This window comes from Stenella coeruleoalba, assembly GCF_951394435.1.
Source record: "Stenella coeruleoalba genome assembly, chromosome: 16".
NCBI lineage: Eukaryota > Metazoa > Chordata > Mammalia > Artiodactyla > Delphinidae > Stenella > Stenella coeruleoalba.
Genome location: NC_137162.1, coordinates 26,600,793 through 26,620,750, shown reverse-complemented (window position 1 = coordinate 26,620,750; position 19,958 = coordinate 26,600,793). Strand labels below are relative to the sequence as shown.

The window sequence follows — 19,958 nt, the reverse complement described above, 5'->3', positions numbered from 1 at the left end:
TATAGACTGTCTCCATACCTAACCCAGTTATATACATACACTCACCATGTCCACTTATCCAAATCTTACAGTTATTCATACAATTATGGAATGCCTATTATGTGCCAGGCCCCAGGATAGGATGGAGAGGGGAAAAAAAACCTAGTCTGGGTATTCAAGGAGCCCTCAGGAGCTTAGTGTATCGAAAAAGACAATCACTCAAATAAATATACTTAAATATACAGTTACAAACTGAGAAGTGCCATGAAGGAAAAGTATAGGGCAACATGAGAGCCTGTCACAGTGTCACCTTGTCCGGATTATGCATGACATGCACAGCATCCATCTTTCACACACAAATTTTTACTGTGCCCCAATGCCACCCTGAACAGAGACTTGGGGGATTGCGTCTAGTAGTATCAATCACGTATCAATCGTCGTATAAATTCACCAGGTGACCTTGAGCAAGTCCTCTCCTCTCTTTGGGCCTTTTTCTTCTTCTGTACAATGGAAGGCTGAGAGGTAGACTAGATCACAGGTTCTTAACTTAGGGCCCATGGATGGGCTTCAGGGACACAAAAATATATGGAAAAGTGTGTTGGGTTTTTTTTTTTTTTCTAGACAGTGGGCCCACAACTTTAATTAGATCCTTCAGAGGGGTTGTGACCCAAAGAAACCCAAGGACCTAAGGAGCAGACAGTTGTGTGATGATGTGAGCAGTGAAACCAGATGACAAAATGATGGACTCTGGAAGTAAGTTTTTGTTTCTTGGACACCCATACCCTTCCCTTGACCTTGTCAACATGTACAGTGTTGGGAGAGAAGGCCTGATTCCCCTCCTATGGATAGTGAAGCTTAATCACCACATAATGGTGCCCTAGAGAAAGGATGAGAGGAACTTACCATTGGCAGCCCCTCTCCAGGAGCAGAACAAAGAAAGTTTCCCACCCCGCACAGGAAGTTTCTATTACCCTTTGTGTCACCTGCTCCACGGTGACCTGCCCTGGGTCCACTTCATCTGCTCCCCCATCATTCTTGGCTGCAGTATAGACACAAATGTACCTCCGTACTAGAGGCAAGGTTGGGATGTTTATACAAAGGAACTTTCATTAGAAACTAAAGGGAATTCCCCTCTCAAAAGAAAACACTTTGAAATTAACGAAGATGTCTGTAAATTAGAAATTCTGGATTTGACTTGTAAGAATGTTTAGCCAAAAGACAGCTTGCTTGGCATAGTCTTCAGGACATCAATCACCTTTCTCTTCCTTGTCTCCTCTAAGGATGTGGGAGGGAGATTCGGGGGCCTCTCTGAGGTCCAGTAGGTTTCCAACCCTTCCAGAACCTGTGTCTTGATCTCCTGCCAAGGGTTGGCCATACTATAGGAAAGGAAGCATTTTCTCTGGAATCCAAAAGGCTGTATGAATTACGGGTTGTGAGTTATGTGCGGGGTAGGAGAGACAAAAAGGCAGACAGAGCCTGTGCATAGCCATTGTGTTTTATTGGATCCGGTGTACTTCTTATTTTACAAAAATTACAGAGGAACCAAAAATGCAAAGCAGTCAACAGTGTTCTGATAGGAAAGGGGGCTCCCTGGGGACCCTCCCCTCAGATCACAGCTGACTGGGAGAGTGAGCTAAACGGGACAAGCAGATATATTAAGGGGTGGCGGCACGGCAGGGGTGCTGACAGTGAGGTGGGACCTGGGTCCTAATGTTCCTGCCTTCAAGGTGTGCTCAGGGGCATCTCTGGGTAGATTGAATAGAGCAAGAGGAGACTCTGGGTGGGCAATTAGGAGGCTATGTCGGGGGGCAGGAATAGAGCCTGGGTATATCACAGAGTCTAATAAATGCCCCCACACTGGGTTCAAATCTATGCCCGCCTCCTTCCTTCCTTTTTCTTCTAAGGCATCCACTGTGTTGTCCCTGACTTACTCTGTGCCTCCAAGTCGAGAGGAAATGGCAAATGAAAACTTAAGTTGTAGCCATCAGAGAGGGTAGGCTGAAACTTTGGCAGGTATCAGCCAAGACAGCTCCCACCTATCTTCCCCCCACTGCCACCACCACTACACAAACAGGAAGGGAGGAGAGGAGGGAATGAGCCAAACACCAGGATCCCAGACTCTCCTGGGATACTTGGAAATTTTCTGGGGTATTTCCAAGGAAACAAGGTCTTCTGAAGAGCCTGGAAATTCATATTCTGACAGCTTTGAATGGCAGACCTGTAGAGCTGAAAGCTATAGCCTGGCATGCTCTCACTGATAATCCCCAGGCCCTTCTGTTCTCTAACCCAGCTACCTCCCAGGACCTATGCACTGGCTCAGGCCCAAGATTACTCCCTCTACATTCTTGTCCACCTCCTACAGGGCTCTCAAAGGCCCTGGTCTGAAAGGCCAGTCAGTGCCAATGACAGAACAGCCTTTCTGTTAAGGGGGTCTTAGGGGAAATGGTTATGAGATCAGGGATGGGGGAAGCACCATAGCAGGAGACATTTTGTCTAGCATTGTGGTTTCTCAAGTGGGAGTGGAAGGGGGAGGACCACTCAATTCCTGTAGCAGGGGCACCCTCAGCACTGAGTTTCAGACAGGAAGGGGGAGCTGTTGGGAGTTGGGAACACCCCACAGATACACTCTGCCCACTCTATAGCCCCCTCAGCTCCAGCAATCTGAACCACTGAATCCCCAGGCTCTTGGATTCCTATAGCCCCCAGGGTAGAGCTAGGATGAGGACAGACCTGGGAAGAGAAGGGTGAGGTCCACCTGGACTAGGGCTACAGCATGGTCCCCCCAGGACAACTGACCCCCCTCTCCTGGGGAGCTAGATGACATTGTCAAAGAGCTGCATGGACCTCATGATGTTCTCGTCCTGTAGCCATGGTGGGAGAGAGGCAGATTGGAGAGAAAGAAAAAGAGCTTATCAGAGACAGGGAGAAGGACACTGACTCAGAAATGGGGACATTCAGAGACAGAGAGAGGCAGTGAGGAAGGAGACACCCAGAGAGGTGGCGAAGGGACAGGCCTCCCCAAGTTATGAAGGAAAAAGATTCAGAGGTAGCGGTGAGTTAGGGAAATAGTACTCTGCCCAAAGGAGCCTTCTCTTACATCATTGAATCAGGCCCTGAGTCCAAACCAGGGAAATGTAGAGGGCAGGGCCCTGTACCTTTTGACAAGATTCAATGAATTCCTCAATAGTCACCACGCCATCTTTGTTCCTGTCCATCTTCTGCAAAAAAGTAGTCAGGTAGGGAAAACAGAAGGGATGACAAGAGAGAGGCAGGCAGAACTCGGGTAAGTTCCCTTCTGCGACCTCACCTCCTTCCCTTCACTCTAAAACCCAGCCTACCCAGTCCCAGGCACCTGGAAGAAGCTCTCCACGTGTTCCCTTGGGGCCTCCTCCCGGAGTGCAGGATATGTATACTTGCCCATCATGTCATAGATGGACTTCATGATATCAAGCATTTCCTGTTAGGCCGAGAGAGAAGAGGATCCCTCCTCAGAGCCTCCAGCCTCCAAACTAGAAGGCCTAGAGCCTAGGGCAGACCCCACCCCTTGCTGGTGATGTATATGTGGGTCACATTTCCCTCCTATGGGCCCTTTACACCTCCCCACACACATACAACCCCTCCAGCTGTTCAGTTGCCTTGTACCTCCTTGGTGATGCAGCCATCCTTGTTGAGGTCATACAGGTTGAAAGCCCAGTTCAGCCTGTCATCTGTGGTTCCCCGAAGAATCACTGACAAACCAGCCACAAAGTCCTAGGAAGGAGGCAGGGGAAAATGGGTCTTCTGATACCTTTCACCCAACCCTCTCTCTGGGTCTGGCCTGGCCCTGAAGCCCCAGGAAACATGCTTCCCTGGCCCACAGTCTCCAGCTCACCTCAAAACTGACTGAGCCATCATGGTTGGTGTCAAAGGCATTGAAGAGAAAAGTGGCATATGTGCTGGAGTCTGCAGGATAAGTGTGGATGAGTAAGCTTGGCTTCCAGACAGGAGAGGACTTCCTACCTCCCTACCTCTGTGGGGCTCCTCAAACCCCATTCACTTGGCATTTCCAGCCCTCTCCCCAAGTCAGCCTAGAGATGGACAGCTGCTTCTTCTCAGGACTTGTCCCCTCACCTCCTTGAGGAAAGAACTGGGAATAAATCTGCTTGAAGTTCTCCTCATTGACAATTCCGCTGGGACATTCCTGGGGGTAGCGTAGGGAAGGAAACCAGACTGAAGGAAGAGACAAAACCACCTTCCACTCACCGCCCCTCACCCCCCAGGTTCCCACCCAACCCTCCCTGTCCAGAGACTCCCAGAGAGAGGGGAAATCTTCGTGTCTCCAGGGGGCTCACCATATAGCTCTTCTCCTGGAGGAAAGACTTCTCCCAAGCGCACAAATAAAAAACACAGAACTGACAGACCAATCTACAGGCTCCGCCCCTTCTCAAACCAGCAGGAACCTAGAAGTTTGGTCTGTGGTGGAAGGGGAGCTGTCCCTTCTCCTCCCCTCCCCTGTCACTCCTCAAAGCCTCCAGGCCAACCTTTCAGAAAAGTCCTGGATAGGCCCTGCCCCTCCCCAGTTTGGTTCTGCTTTGCACTCACGTTTTTGAAACCCCGGTACAGGACCTGTAGCTCTTTGCGCGTGAACTTGGTTTGCTCCTGCAGCTGCTCCAGACCCTCGGGCCGGTGACACACGGTGGACAGTTCAAACTCATCCTCCACGCTGTCTGCGGGGTGGGGGCGGTTGGGGGGGACAGCCGCGCCTCAGGCCTGTCCCCCACGACTCCTCTTCAAAATCACTGAACCATCCATCCCCCCCATATCCGACGCCGGAGACCAGCCTGCCAGTTCCCCGGACCCAGAGCCAAGAAGATGCTGGTTGGCTTCGAGGTATATCAGCGGGCCCAGGCCAAGGCCAGGCCTGGCCCCAGAGCCCGGGGTCTGAGTCAGCGCTGGCCCCTGGGCCCTTGATCCATGGCTGGAGGGGAAGGCCCCCAGCCCAGTCTTTGTCCCAGAAGGCCAGGAGTAGGAAAATTGGGTTGGAGAGGGGGCTTCTGAGGGTTCGAGCTCTGGGCCTCCCCTTACCAACTCAGATCCGCCCGGTCTCACCCTTGCCCCGCCCAGATCCTTCCCTCCAGCCAAGCCCCGCCTATCCCAGCCATGCCCGAGCCATGCCCCGCCCAGCTCCAGCCAAGCCCCCTCCACACCCCACTCCTGCCACAGCACTAGTGTGCCTTAGAGAAGGCCACCACCCCTGGCCCTGTATCAGCCCCGCCCCTGTTCCCAACATCCATTCCCCAGGCAGGTGCCCCCACCCCAGGCTCCCGAAGTCCCCCGCCCCCGCCCCCACCAGGAGAGTAAGTCACCTGGGTCCAGCGGGCGGGGTCTGTGGGGGCGGAGGGAGGCTGGGGCGGCTAATGCTGAAGGGAGCGAACTGTCACCGAGAAAGCGGAGGACCCGGCCAGCTGCACACACCTCGCCCCTCACACTCACAGCAAATCTCACAGACCTGCGTGTTACAGTGCACACACCCCAGCGCCCCACGCGCACAGAGGCACACGTAACGAATGAGCACAGACACACACGAATCGGACCCCGCGCACATCCCCCTGCCCTTTTTCCGAATCGACCCCCATTGTGGGACCCAGCAGAATCAAACACAACGACCTTCTCAAAACCGGGCCTTTATAGCTTGCAAAGATGCAGTATGTATAATCCTGTGAGGTGGGCAAAGCCCAAATGAGGAAACTGAGGCCTACAGACAAAGCGAGGTCACTCAACTGGGGACCAGGCTGGTACTAGGAAACTCAGGTATCCTGGCATCTGGAGGAAGGCGGGCTCCATCATTACACTTGCATCCATCTAGTCAAGGCATTGATGATCTACATCTCAAGGCCCAAAACATGCCCAGGGGCGGGGAGGGCGGCCAGACACTAACCCCAGCTAAGCCACGCACAGACCCTCACAGCCGCCTGGTCCCACCCCTGCCACACTGGTCACGCTCACACAGGCTCCGAGTGGCCTCAGCCTGTCACACTGACCACGCCCAAACACCCAGATCCTGCCCATTTCTTACACCCAGATGGCCCACACACTCAGGCCCCGCCTCCAAACTGACCACGCCCACACATTCCGCTCTGCGCTGCGTAGCTACGCCCCCTCACACTCCTGGTTAGTCAGTGCCCAGCCCACCTCCGCCACATTGGTCACGCCCACACACACTCACGCAGGCCGGCTCCCCTCACACCGGTCACACCCCGACACATACGGGCCCCGCCCCCGGAAGCACAGGAGAGGCACTTGCTTTCACTGACTGAGGGCAGGGCTTGGGGCCCGCAGCAAGGCAGCAGCTTGAGGAACCGCTGCTTCAGCGCTTTTTTAGTGGGCCCTGGAGGGTGGCCTGGGAAGAGAGAAGACCCCAGGAAGGTACATTAACCCCACTGTCCCTCTGTTCCTTGTACCCTCCCCACCATCACAAATCAACCCTGGCTGGGGGCGGGTGTTGGGGGAATATGGGGGGTGGGTAATGGTGAGAGTAGCTGGGGCCGGTTAGGGGAGTCCAGTGGGTTTCACAGGCATGGAAAGTCCACCAAGGTGGCTCCGCACCTTGTATAAAGGGACACAGCTGGGAACAGCGAGGTGGCCGGGGGTGGGGGGAGGAAGTAGCATTGGCCTCAGTCTTTGTTGACCCAGTGTCCTTGGCTCCAGTGCTACAGCTGGACCTCTGAGGGTGATGTCCAACCCGGGGGCTGCCTGCCTCTCTCACACACACACAGTGACAGGTGTGTATACATAGTATGATAAATCAGAGTGATGGATGCCACATAAGGACCGCTTGATACCTAGTACCTCATTCATACCCAGTGGCCTCCCAACACATGCACACACACACACAGACATACACACTTTGACCTAGTACTTCTTAATACAAACATATACAAATGTGACTGACCTGGGAAAAACATGACAGACATACATTAGGAACCATACAGGCCATCTTACACACAGCACGATCAAACCACACAAGAACACACAATGACCCTGGGACATCACATCACAGTGTGGTCACCATGACATATCAAGGTCACCACACACATGCCCATATCATATTGTGACCTAGGTGCCCATGGCACCCAGATACCTAAGACTGCACCTCACCCACAGAACCTGCATTTGCCCTGGGTACACCCCCACCTTTCTTGCCTATAACCCCTCATTCCAAGGCACCTAGAATCTTCCCGCCAGCAGAACAGAGTTCTCAGAGAACTCATCCACCCTAAAAGTGTGTCCCTTCCCAGTCTTTTCCAGTATGGCTTACTCTTTGAAGGTGAAATGATAGCAAACTTTCAGGCAATGACAGACCTTGGAGATGAGTATTCTGTTGTAATGTGGGACTACCCAGAGCCCACTGATCACAGTTCCCCTCACTTCCTCTTATTTACACATGTGTCCTACGGCTCTAATTGTATCCCAGGGAGACCCTCCAAGTTCCTGTTGTGTGTCTATCTCCTGGCTGCACCCACCTCCAGACTCGAGGGCCAGAGCTCACTGGACCTGGCATACTGACTGAAGCTGGCCTCAGTCCATTCCTGGAGGGGCCCAATTTCCTTTAGTTGTAGATTGGCACCCCAGCTCCCTTGCAGGCCCTGCCTTCCAAGCCGGCTCCACCCTCAGGAAGATGCTGTGCTCCCAGAAGGGAACTGCTTGAAGTCAGCACCTCCTCTCCCTCCCATTTGTCCTCTCTCCCCAGGAGCTATGGAGAGGTGGGAGGGAGGCAGTGAGCTGGGTGAGGGATCGATGGCGGCCTGGCCTCTGGCCCAGGGCTCCATTAGCCTGGACTTTGGTTTCCCGAAGCCGATTGTGCCTGGGGCCTCTGGTGGTGTAGTAGCCTCTGGACTGGGGGTTGGCTCCCCCCGCCTCTCCCAACCTCCCCCTCTTCACACATCCCCCCATCTGGTCCCCTGCCTGCTCCAAGGACTCAGTCTCCTCTTGGCTCCTCTGAAGGTGGGAAGAGAAAGGGGGTGCCTTCAGCAGACAGGATGCCTCCCCCCTTCCCACCAATAGTCTAAAGGGGATGGAAAGTTAGAGCCCGACTGACTTCATCTTTTCAGGACTGGATGAATCCCAGTTCATCTAGGACCAATCCCTGCGACCCACCCCACCCCACCCCAATAAATGCAGCAGAGGATGGAGGGTAGACTAGGAGTTTTCTGCTCTTACGGAATTCTAGAGCAGGCAATTCACGGACCTTCTTCCCTAGCTCCTTTCACATTTTTTCAGTTCTCCCAGGTGTCTACCCTGCAGTCCTCTTATCATGGTTCTTGCCTGTTTTCCTATAGCCATGCTATGGAGCTGCACAGGTCTCGGCATGAAGAAGAGGGAGAGGCTAAAACTCCCTGGGGAGGCAGAACATGTTCCTCTCTCTACCTCCAGTATCACTCTCCCCACCTGACTTTCGGGTTGGGTGGAGAATTGCCTTCCCACTTCCCACTCTAGACTCTGGAGCCCATTCTGCCCTTAGATCCTGAGAGGACCTGGGAGAGGCAAGGCGGCTTGGGAGGCAGGGTCCCTGATCCGATCCACCCCTCACTGTCCTACCAGATTTGTCTATGAATGTCTCATTCACAGTGATCCCACTCCTGTCCCTCCAGAACCCACCCCATCCCTAACCTTGGGTATGGAGCTGGTATAACATCAGGGAACTCTGGGAATAGCCACACACACAATCAGATGCCCAAAGAGGCTCAGCCACACACTCCATGCCCCTCAGGCACAGTCACATCTGCCATCTCATAAAGCGACACACTCTGTCACTCAGACACAGTAAATCACACCCCTGTCACATACACAGGCTCAAGTAGTCATACGTTTTGTCCTTTCTCACACACATGAACACACAGCCACACCCCCTGTATCTCTCACACACTGAGTCCACACACACCCTGTAACCCACACCTGCAAGGATGGAGGTGTGGTGAGTCACACACATCTTCAGAGCCGTTGTGGGTCCCTGGCCCCAAAAGGGACTCCCCAGAAGTCTGGTGTTATCTCAGGACCCCTGGAACCTCCTTCCTCTATTCCAGATACCCCTGCCTGTCTCCAGACTTTTCCTCATTCCCCCCAGTTTCCCCTTATCCTCAATCCCAGTCCCCCCATGCTGTACCCCCTCATCACCTCCCTGGCTCCTGGCCCTCTCTCACCTCCCTCAGACACCCAATCCCCCAGATTCCCTCCTCGCCTCCCCCAGGTCCACTCCTTGAGTCCCCCTCTTTGCCTCTCCCAGATGTCCTGTTCCCCCAACTCCCCTCCCCCAGATGTCCCATCCCCTCACTAACCTGCTTACCCCTGCAGCCCTCACCCCAGTCATAAAGTCAGAGTAATCTTCTCCCCAACCCTGCAGGCCACTGTCCTTCTAGCCAGCGGGCCAGACATGCCCAGACACCTGGGTTACCTTCCAAGGAGACAGGCTCAAAGAGGCCAAACTGCTCCAGCACCTTGACAAACAGGGCGAGGACCACAAGCACAGCGACCATCTCCAGCCCTTCCAGGTTCATGGTGGGCCGGGGGCATGGCCCCACAGGCTGAGGCTGGCCCTCCCTTCTCACACTTCCTCCCCCTCAGGCTCCCCAGCCTGAGTAGGACTGCCCGCAGTCTCCCTCCCCCTCTCGCTCCCCGGATCTCCTCCCTCTCCCCCTCCCCCCGCCTCCCCACAGGCCTCCCAGCCACAGCCTCCAAGCCACAGCCTCTTCCTCTTCACGGGGCCACTCCTGCCTATGGATTGGTATCTCCTCCAGAGCTTTTGGTGTGAAGGCTATGGGCCAGGCCAGACCACAGAAGGGGGGCAGTGCCCTGCCTCTGCCCGAGACAGCTTCCCTCAGACAGCCTGTGGCTACTCTGTACCAAAGAGAGGGGGCAGAGGGAAGACCTGTGCTTAGAGAGAAGGCAGGGAAGGGCAGGGTGTGTGTGTGTGTGAAACTAGGAGCTGCCCATGCATAAGTAATAGATGTGTGAGTCAGAATATGTTATGGGTGTCTGAGTGTTTTCTTGTGTGTATATTCCTGTATGTGTATGGAGAGTATGTGTACCTCCTCTTACGTGTGTCTGTGTGTGTGTTTACACATGATTGTGCACCTTTCTTAGCGGTGTGTGTGGTGTATATGGGTATGTAACCTGGGTGTCTGTGGGGTGTGTGTGTGAGAGTGTATTGGAGTATTTCTGAGTGTGTATGGGGTGTGAGGTATCTGTATTTTAGCAGGGTTGTGGCATGTGGGTCTGAAGATTGGTAGTATGGATGTGTCATATAATTAGGAGTATGGGTCTATGGTGGTTGTGTAATTGTATCTGCATGAAAGTGTATGAGAATATAAGGGAGGAGAAGGTGGTGACCTCTCCAGTCAGGAGGACACCACCACCATCGATTGCGGTTGTCATGGAGACTGAGAGGCGGGAAGCACTCTCTTCCCACAGGCCACAGGGAAACTGAGGCCCAAGGGAGGGAGGATTAGGTCCAGTAGCCTGGGCAGGAAACAGCCCCTTAGCCCTATCATGACCCTTTGGGGAGGGGACTTATTGCAGCTGCCTTTGGGACCCAGAGAATCAAGCTCCTTGGGAGAGGAGGGATGTGCTCTTCCTTTCCACCTGGCAGGGGCCTCACCCAGGAGCTGCCAAAACCCTCCCTGTTCTTTGGGAATCTTTACTGAGCTGATGGAGAAACCCAGAGTAGGAGGGAAATCTGAACCTTCCAAGGGAGCCACACAGCCCCGCTGTATTCCTGAAGCCCCTCCCCCGTCTTCCAGTCTCCCTCAAAGTGGTGGTGATGGCGGCGGTGGTGTCTGTAGTGGGGTGGGGAGAGGCTTGCAGAACCAGGGAGCCAGAAGATAAGAGCCTCTGGGTTACTGCCACAGCTGGCTAGGGATTGAGCACTCAGTATGTGCTAGATAATGTGCTATGTGCTTACAGACATTATCACATTGAATTTTCACAATAAGCCTGTGAAGGAGGTACTGTTATCCCCACGTTATGGGTAGGAAAACTAGACAAAAGTAGCTTAAGAAAATCTCCAAGATCAATAAGTGTCAACCCAGCCTGACTCAGCCTGTGCTCTAAACCACCACGCTACACTGGCTCCTTTCATAGACGGCTTGCTCACACAGGAGGCCCAGTTTAGGGGGATTAACCCAAGGGACCCTTGCCACCTCGTCCAGCTCTGGGATGTGTTTCAGCCTCAATTGTGGGGTGGGGGTGGGGATGGGGGCTAGTCCCTACTGCTTCATTTGAGGTTCACGGATCTGCAGTTCTACATGGCCACCACTGGGGGGTCAGGCATTCATCTCACACCGTATCTTACCCCTTCCCTCTCCACCGACCCTTCCAACATCCTTGGGAAGGAGGGTATGCCTCCGGCAGGCTTGGTCCTCTGCTTGTCCCCCCTCTCTCCCCCAGGAAGAAGTCAACTCAGGGACTGTTTTTGGCTTCTCACACCTTTGGAGGTTACAGGTTTACAGATGAAATGAGCAAGCATCTCCCTCTCACCGTCCAAAATCCATGCCTGGGATTTAATACCCTTCCCGCACCCTCATCGGCAGATACGTTTTTTTGAGCCAGTTTCGCCTCCTCACTGTCCCCCAAACACACCAAACCCAGTGCTATCTCTGTGGCTTTGCTCCTGCTACTCCCTCTGCCTGGAATGAACTCCCTTTTGCTCTCCTATCCTACAGTTCTTACCTGTCCTTTAGAGGCAGCTTAAATTCCCTTCCCTTCAGAGCCTCCAGCCCTCAGCAGGCTCCCAGCTACCTGAAATTCTACGGTAGCCCATTGGGCCCTCAAAACTCAGCACCTAAGTCTGTAATGTTATCAGTGGGAACAGTAAAAGGAGGCAGCATAGCATGGTAGGTAACAGTGTGGGCCAGGGTGCCAGACTCCCTGGGTTCAAATCCCAGCTCTGCCCCTTGGAATTAACTGGGAAAGTTCTTAATCTCTCTGTGCCACGGTTTCCTACCTCATATGGTTGCTAGGCCCTCCTAAATGAACTAATACACGGAAAGCTGTTAGAATAATTCCTAGCACAGAGTAATTGCTTATAATTGTTTACTGCCACTATTAATAATATTATATTCCCCCCTTACATATCTTAGCAATTTACAAAGCATTTCCACAAACACTGTTATTTCCATGTCTTCTCATGACAACCCCATGAGGTAGGCAGAGTGAAAAGTATTGTGCCCATTTCACTGATGAGGTAAATGAGGCCCAGAAAGGTAAAGGAACTTGCTCAAGGTCACCTAGCTAAGAGGAGATGTTGCAAATTTGAACTCAGGTCTTTCTGGATCAGTCCTGTTTCCTCAATTAGATTCCAAGCTCCTAGAGGGCAAAGATGTTAAAAAATTGCACCTATACAAATTGAATGCCAGGCTCTGAGCTGGTGCCTGTGGAACAAAGGTGAACCAAACAGGGTTCTGGCTCTCCTGGGCAGGGAGAGACAGCCCACTGACAGAACTATAAGGTATCTACTCATTCAAAAAATATTTGTTGTGTGCCTACTATGTGGTAGGAACTGTTCAAAGCAGGCCATGAAATGAGCTCTAGTCTTCTAACTGGGAGCCCAGGAAAAACCTGGAGAGGGTATTTTTTGAGCTGGTTCTTAAAGGATGGCTAAACTGTCAACAGTCTGCCTTAACAAAGGGACCAACATTTATTGAGCATGTTTTGTGTCCTTGATACTTTACACATGTTATCTAATTTAGTCCTCATAATAGACCTGAGGGGTAGGGTCTATTATTCCTGTGTTTACAGCTGAAATGGTCAGATTGAGTAGCAGTATACCCATTTTGCAGATGAAGGAACTGAAGCTCAGAGAAGTGATTGTCCCAAGATAACACAGATGATAAAGGATAGATGGAGACTTGAACCAGAACCAGTGATCTGCCAGCTCCCTCAGGCTGTCTCTCCAACGTGTGTGGAGGTGTCAAGGAATCCTGAGTGACTGCAGCTTAGTTGGTATTGGGGTAGATATGAGTGATAAGACCAGAAACGGGCAGATTCCATGGAGCCTTGAATGCCAAGCCAGGCTATTTGATTGGAAAGAGGCAGAACAGCAGCATCTCCTTGCTCTCTGCTGCTGATTCACAGATGGACAGATTGACAACCGTTTAGCCGGTTGCCCTGTCTGCAGATCCTCCTCTTCTTTCTCTCACCCTCACCCTCAACCTTCAGAGACCTTGACCCAGCCTCACAGGACTCAAGGTCCTAAATCAACCAGGCCTCTGGTGAGAGGATCTGATAGAAGTGAAAGAGCAAGTTGTTTTTCAGGCTCTCTCCCCACCCCCCACCCCCACTCAGAGACCTCTCAAGTCTCTGGGCTCTGTGAGAAAGTTGCCTGGGTCTGTCCTCCCCAAGCATCCCTGTGCCACCTTGCTCTTCACCCAGAGGAGTGAAGTCTTAATGAAAATACTTCAGGCATAGTGAAGGCTGAAGGGAAAACTATCTTGAAGCATTAAGTGAGCCCTCCCTTAGATCCCTCAAATCTCACCACGGAGATACACCTATCATTTAGTTATTTACCTCCCGAAGTTCAAACCCAGAGAAATACTGCCTAATGAAGGGGGCCCATAGTATGTAACTGTCCCACTTTCCCGTCTGCCCTTGCTCCCCTAGTGAAGAACCCAACCAGTAAAGACCCTTCTGTCAGCCCTCCAGCCCCACTCCATCCCCAACCAGGCCAGAAGACAGAGCAGCCCCCAGCTGCATCAGGTAATTAATGATCTCCTTAGGCCCTGGGGCTATTTTAGGGCCTGGAAGTCATGCCTGCTATGATTGAGAGCTGGCCCCGCCTGGCTCCAGCCATCTGTCACTTGAGACAGGCCCAAGCAGGGGGCTTGGAGGACACATGCTTCCCAAGAGACATCCAAGCATGGCTTTGGCTCAGCCCCATCTCCTCTCCTTCTGGGAGCACATTGTAAGGAGAGGCCTGCTTATACTCCAGGGGCTCAAGGGGATACTGTGCAGACAGCCAGAGAACTACAGATCCCAGAATGCCACCAGGCTAGGATGTTTTGGTCTCCCCAGGTCAGGTGGGGAGGAGTTGCTGGGTTCTGTGGGCCCTGCCCAGGCAGCTCTAAGGAAACCCAAGTGGAGGTGTGCATAATCTCAGCAGTGCCATGATATGACACCCACAATCCATGTCATAAATTGAACAAATCCCACACCAAGGTACAACCTTATGAAGTCTATACAGCTAACTTAGTGTGACTCAGGAACCCCCAACCCAACTCTAAAGCATAGAACTCCAGGTACATGCAGTCTTAGTGTCACAGAATTCCAGGGATACGTAACCCTAGGGGTGCACAGCCCCAGTGATCACAACCCCATTGAGGCACAAACCCCCTTAATACAGACTCCCAGAGATAGACAAAACGGTGACATACAATCCTTATGCCGTACAAGTCTATCCATCCATCATGCATAAACTCACTAGCTGAGTTCATGTTGGTCCAGTCCCACCTCAGGATTTTTTCCTTCTGCACACTGCCCCTAGTCATCTTAAGATCCCATTAAACTAAGCAATTCAGTAAAGAGCTTTGCCTTTTCCCTGCTCTGCTGCAAGCTTCCTCCCTTCATCCCTGTGAGGGGCCTTGCCCCTTACATCCACCTTGTTGAGGCCCCCACCTCTGCTCTCAGTAAGGAGCCCTGCCCCCTCTTCCACCATTGTGAGGGACGATGATGCCCCTTCTCCTTTCCTCTTTGAAGACCCCTATGTCCTTCACCTTCTCTTTAAGGGACCCTATCCCAAGCTCCACTTCTGTTGGAGTCTTGCCTTTTAAACTCTTTTCTTTGAAGGATCCTGCCCCTTCCATCTCTGTGAGGGGCCCTTTCTCTCCCCACCTCTGTAAGGCTCCTATCCCACTTCGCTTACTTTTTGAGGGGTCCAGCCCTTTCCTCCCTTCCTCATACCTGGCGACAGCGACCCAGTCACCAGCTGGTAGAGGGATCGCGCTGCCTGCCCCAACGGGCTCCGGAACCTGCGGGGGCATCTGTTCATGGTCCTGCGGTGAGCACAGAGGTCAAGCTCCGCCCCCAAGGCCCGGGGCGTTCTGATCTCCGCCCCCAACGGAGTGGGCCCTGCGTGGGCGGCGCGGGAGGGCCGGACCCATAGGACCAGGATCTCAGGCAATAGAGCCTCGGTCCACTTCCCGTCTTCTCCCGGCCACACGAGGGGAACTCACCCTGGCCTCAGCGCCTGAAGCACCCGCCCCCCAAATTCCCAGACTCGGGCGGGGCGGGGCCGGGGGGGGAGGGGCGGCACGGACTCTCCCTCACAGCCTTTTCTGGGAATATTTTCTGAATTTCCGGTGGGGAAGGGGGCACCCGCGGTTTTTGAAAAATGAGCTGGGGAGGGAATGAACATTATCTTTCATTGCCCCGCTTCATCCCCTCATTCTCTGCCTGTCACACCCCTCCTCTTCCCATTTTGACACAAAGATGCGAAGGGGTTTAGACGACCTAGTTGTCATGGCAACTCCCCACACTTCCATACTTCCTGGACCAATGGGCGCGAGAGTAGGAGGGAAGAGGAGGAACTGACCAGTGTATTGGAGTGACAAAGGGGCTGCAGGGACGTGCCCCTACTGGTCTGTCTTCTGTCTCTGAATATCTTTTTCTTGTAACTGTTTTGTGTCCCTGTGTCCTGGTGCGGCGGGTTCACACTCTCCCCTCCTATGCCGATTGTCAGCCAGATGCATCGAGGAGAAGCCCCCCTACCCACAGTCCTGGCCCTGGACTCATCCCTATCTGGTTATACCCAAAGTAAACCCTTCCAGGACCCACTAACGCCTTTAAACTTCTGACAGAGCCTATGGGGATCCCACTCTTCCGACTGGGATCCCGTATTTTTGGCTGAAAATCCTACATTTACGAGGCGAGAGTCACCCCTGAACTCCATGGAACCTTGCCACTTGATTTGGCAACATCCTCATCTGGAATCAGCTCCGCAAGCATGGCTCCTCTAAAACCACACGGGGGCGCACCAGTCCGGGAACGATATTTATGGCCGGAGGGACGCAACTCCGGAGATCCCAGGCCGGGACCCGAGCTCAGGACTTGGCCCGGAGGTGCTAGATGCGGGGCGGGGCGGGGTGGGGTTCGGATTGTTTTCTCCTAAAAGTCTCCTCCAGATTTTTTTTTTTTTTTTTTTGCGGTACACGGGCCTCTCACTGTTGTGGCCTCTCCCGTTGCGGAGCACAGGCTCCGGACGCGCAGGCTCAACGGCCACGGCTCACGGGCGCAGCCGCTCCGCGGCATGTGGGATCTTCCCGGATCGGGGCACGAACCCGTGTCTCCTGCATCGGCAGGCGGACTCTCAACCACTGCGCCACCAGGGAAGCCCCCCAGATTTGTTTTGAGCCTGGGGTGGGAGTGGGTAAGGAAAGAGGCTGAGGCAACCCAGGATGACCTGAGGTATGACTTTAGCGCCCCCTCCCTGTCAGCCTGATAGGCCGGGATGACTGAAGCCAAAGAATGCCCCCAGGTCCGATTCCAGGAATCCCGCCTGCACAAGGAAGGAACATTGGGAATTTGGCTGGTCCTGCTGCACTTCCGCCTTGCAAGCGCTTCAGCACCGCGGACAACGACTCCCCATCCGGCTTCAGCTCAGGCGTCTCCGAGCACCCACCGCCTTAACACCGGCTTCCCAACCCCATTTATCTCCCGCTGTAAGATAAGCCCTCCTTCGAAAGGAGAGCTCCTGGTAGTCTTATTTCTACTTCCCAAGTCGCGTGTGGAGCTATCTACAGCGAGGATGCTGATGACGTGGAACACGATTCTTGATGCTTGTCAACATTTGAACTTTCTATTTCCCTTGGGGGGCAGGCAGGTGGGAAGTAGTATTTCCCATTTTACAGATGAAAAAAATGAGGCCCAGAGAGCAAAAGTCATACAGAGCTGGGATTCACACTTCTATTCCTGCACCTTCCCGTACAAGGGCTTCCCCACTTCCACCCAATCTCTGATTCAAATAGCCAAGTGGGGAGCAGATGATTCCACTAAAGGGGAGAATCAGTTAAAGCAGGAAGAAAACACTGATTAATGTGGTGCTAATGAGGGTGCTGGGGGCCTTACTACTCTCAAGGATCCTGAGTTGGTGAGAACACAGTCTAAAGCAGAGCTAGTCACCTGCACCTTTGTAATCCATCCAGGCCTGAGGCACATCTAGGGCACATCTGGGGCCTGCCTGAGTGGAAGGGCTCCCCCTTCTGGGAGTCTGGGCATAGGGACGAGAACCTCCCCAGGGTGTGTTAGTCAGGGAGACACTTTTTCAAGGTGTTACAACCTAGTCCTCTCCTCATCCCCAAGTCTTAACCTTACTCTCCTCAAGACAAGGACAAGGATCATGGCCTCCCTTCACCTCCCCAGCTTGTTTCAGACACAGGGCAAACAGTCTCCCTACTCCCATTCTCTGTTGGAGTTCTTGGGCAGGCTGCACAATGAGAGACAGAAACACACGTATATGGAAATGTACACAAGGTGACACAGTCACCCACACAAACACGTGGATCTGCCTACCAAACCCAGGAATATGCACAGGCACAGATGTACTGGTCTCACATACCTCCCCAGTGTGGGAGAGAGAGGATGCCTGAGCAGCAAAGTGGTTTGGGGGGATACTTAGAAGGGGAGGCCACATGGCACCTCCCAGGCCTAGAGCTTCTACCTCTGGGTCTGGAGGGGAGGCTAGAGGGTTTGTTTTCCTCTGGGTTTGGGTGAAGTTCTGGGAGGGTTGTTGGGGGTTGAAGGAGCTTCAGTTGTAAGAATGATCTCTAAATACTTTGTTGGGGGGGGGTGCTGATCCAGCATTAACCAAAGCCTCCCCACAGGAGCTGGTGACGCTCCTGGAAGCCAGGCTGGGTAGATGGACACCAGAGTCCTTCCTTGGGTCGACCGGGGCTATTTGTGGAAAACATGGGGAAGCAGTGGTGTGCACTAAAGACCCCCTTCTGCCCCAGGAAGCCAGAGAGGCAGCAAGGGTAAGACATGCCATAGACACTCACAGAGCCCCACTGCAGACATCACCACGTGAAAGTACACAATCAGTATCAAACACCAATATAACCCGCACAGTCTCACAATTAAAACACAACACAACCCACTTTAACACATGCTTGTCCCAGGAGGTTCACAGTCATAAAGTCTTACAAAGAGACATACCACCATAAAGTGAAGACCTGACACATACTGGTAGTCACATGCCTCTTCATACAGAAAATCACACACTCAAAGCACAGAGTTGCACACAGAACAGAGATACTTGGTTAAAACAACTTCATTAGTACAATCAGGGTCCTACACAACTTCACTGAAACATCTGACAAGACATACAATTGCACAATCACAGGCAATCACACTCACCCTGGCTGTCACCAAGCCCAGGGCACATGGCAACCAGCTGTGGGAGGCGCACACACATATATACACACAGACACAAAGAATGACAGGCGCTCTCACACGTAACACCTCCCACTATAGACACCCTCCTAGCCTTGTGTCATGCATGCCCACACCTGCTGCCTCTCCCCACCGGCCCACGTGCTCTGCCCCCAACCCTTCCACCACCACCACCACCCCCGCGGGACCCAAGGCTTTGAACCTCAGTGTCCTGCCGCCCAGAACAGCCGGGAGGGTACCTGGGAATGGGTCAGAGTGTGGGTAAGGGCCTGGCAGGGGTTAGAGGGGCTTAAGGGTCTGGGGGGATGGAATCTACCCTCCTTCCCCCGATTCCCAAGCCACTGACTCACCCGTGAGCTGGTCATAGGATCCGTCCAGGTCTCGGGAATCGGACAAACTCTCCTTACGGCCCTGGCCCCGCATGGCCCCCGGCGCCCCCCTCCCGTCCCAACGTGGGCCGTGGGAGGGGGCGCCGGGTGGCTGGGATAGAGAACTCACACGGCGCCCCCTGGCGGCGTAGTGCGCTGCCGGGGGCTGGTGGCTGGAGAGTCAGCGCTTGGGCTAAGAGCCTGCGGACCGCCGCGGTCTAGGGCCCACCTGGGGATCCTGGGGCAGGAGCGGGAGGCTTGGACAGTAGGTGAGCGCAGAGCCGGAGGCAGAGTGGAGCGGAGAAGAGCCCGGAGCTGGAGCCGAGCCGCCTCTCCTCCCGCCCCCTCCCCGCGGCTGTCACCGCCACCTCCCCCCTTTGGCGCTGCCGGGATTGGCTCCCCCTACCCCCGCCCCCTCCTCTTTGCAGTTCGGGGGAGGCACCCGGTGAAAGGGTGAGCTGAGAAGTGCGGGGAGGGAGACGAGCTCTCTGGCAACACTACCCCCTAAACCTGAAGTCCCGGGTCTTGCGGGTGGAGGAGGGAACAGGGCCAGAAAGGCTCCGCTAGGAGGAATCCCCGCCCCCGATTCTCAGCACTCCTTCCCCTACCCTCAGCACTGGCCCGGGTACGTATGAGTCCCCTGTTCGGTCTCCCTGTCAGCCCCTATTTTCTCTGTTGTTCTCCACCCATGTATGAGTCTCTTTGGCCCCCACCAGTGCCCACCCTGCTTGAAGGGGGTTAGGGATGCAAAGGTCAACTCAGCCTCTAACGCAGGCTTATCTCAGGCCAGTGGACTACAATTTTCTCTTCTCTTGGAAGGACCCCTACCCTCACCCACTCCAGGACCCTGTCTCTGGGCCCTATTCACTCTCAAGGTGCCTTCTTCCCTGATCTAATGACCCCCGCTGGCCAACTGGGAAGAAAAAGAAAAGAAAGAGTGAACCAGGTCAGTTTCTCAAGACTTTCTTGTTCTTTTGTTCCTTTTTTTTTTTCTTTCAACTTTCCTGCCCTGCTCTCTTCTGTCACCTGCCCTGTTCTAGATTCCTTCTGTTTTCCAGAAGATTTGGAAAATGATTGAGGGGTCTGAGGATGCAGGCAAGAGTGGGGGAGAAATGCCCTTGTTACGAGGCCCCCTTCCCTTAGACTAGCTCTTTTTTTCTGAAGCTAGCGGCTAGCACAAAGCTCGCCTACCTCCAG

At 53.6% G+C, this 19,958-nt stretch overlaps 1 protein-coding gene across 8 annotated transcripts; it reads right to left on the bottom strand.

Annotated features, from left to right (window-relative positions):
- Positions 1–1,471: 1,471 nt before the first annotated feature.
- On the bottom strand, positions 1,472–18,816 carry KCNIP2 (potassium voltage-gated channel interacting protein 2; the record flags this gene model as incomplete). 8 transcript variants are annotated; one of them, XM_079899961.1, is made up of 10 exons in its annotated part: positions 1,472–1,925; positions 3,135–3,197; positions 3,332–3,436; positions 3,622–3,729; positions 3,851–3,921; positions 4,090–4,159; positions 4,561–4,685; positions 5,325–5,378; positions 6,248–6,358; positions 18,744–18,816. In XM_079899961.1, the coding sequence occupies 10 exons, from the start codon at positions 18,814–18,816 to the stop codon at positions 1,776–1,778; spliced, it is 930 nt and encodes a 309-aa protein (XP_079756087.1). The 8 variants fall into 8 exon arrangements, with proteins under 8 accessions (XP_079756087.1, XP_079756088.1, XP_079756089.1 ...); XM_079899962.1 differs by lacking the exon at positions 1,472–1,925 and adding an exon at positions 2,793–2,840 and having other exon boundaries at positions 5,325–5,423; XM_079899963.1 differs by lacking the exon at positions 1,472–1,925 and adding an exon at positions 2,793–2,840.
- Positions 18,817–19,958: the final 1,142 nt, after the last annotated feature.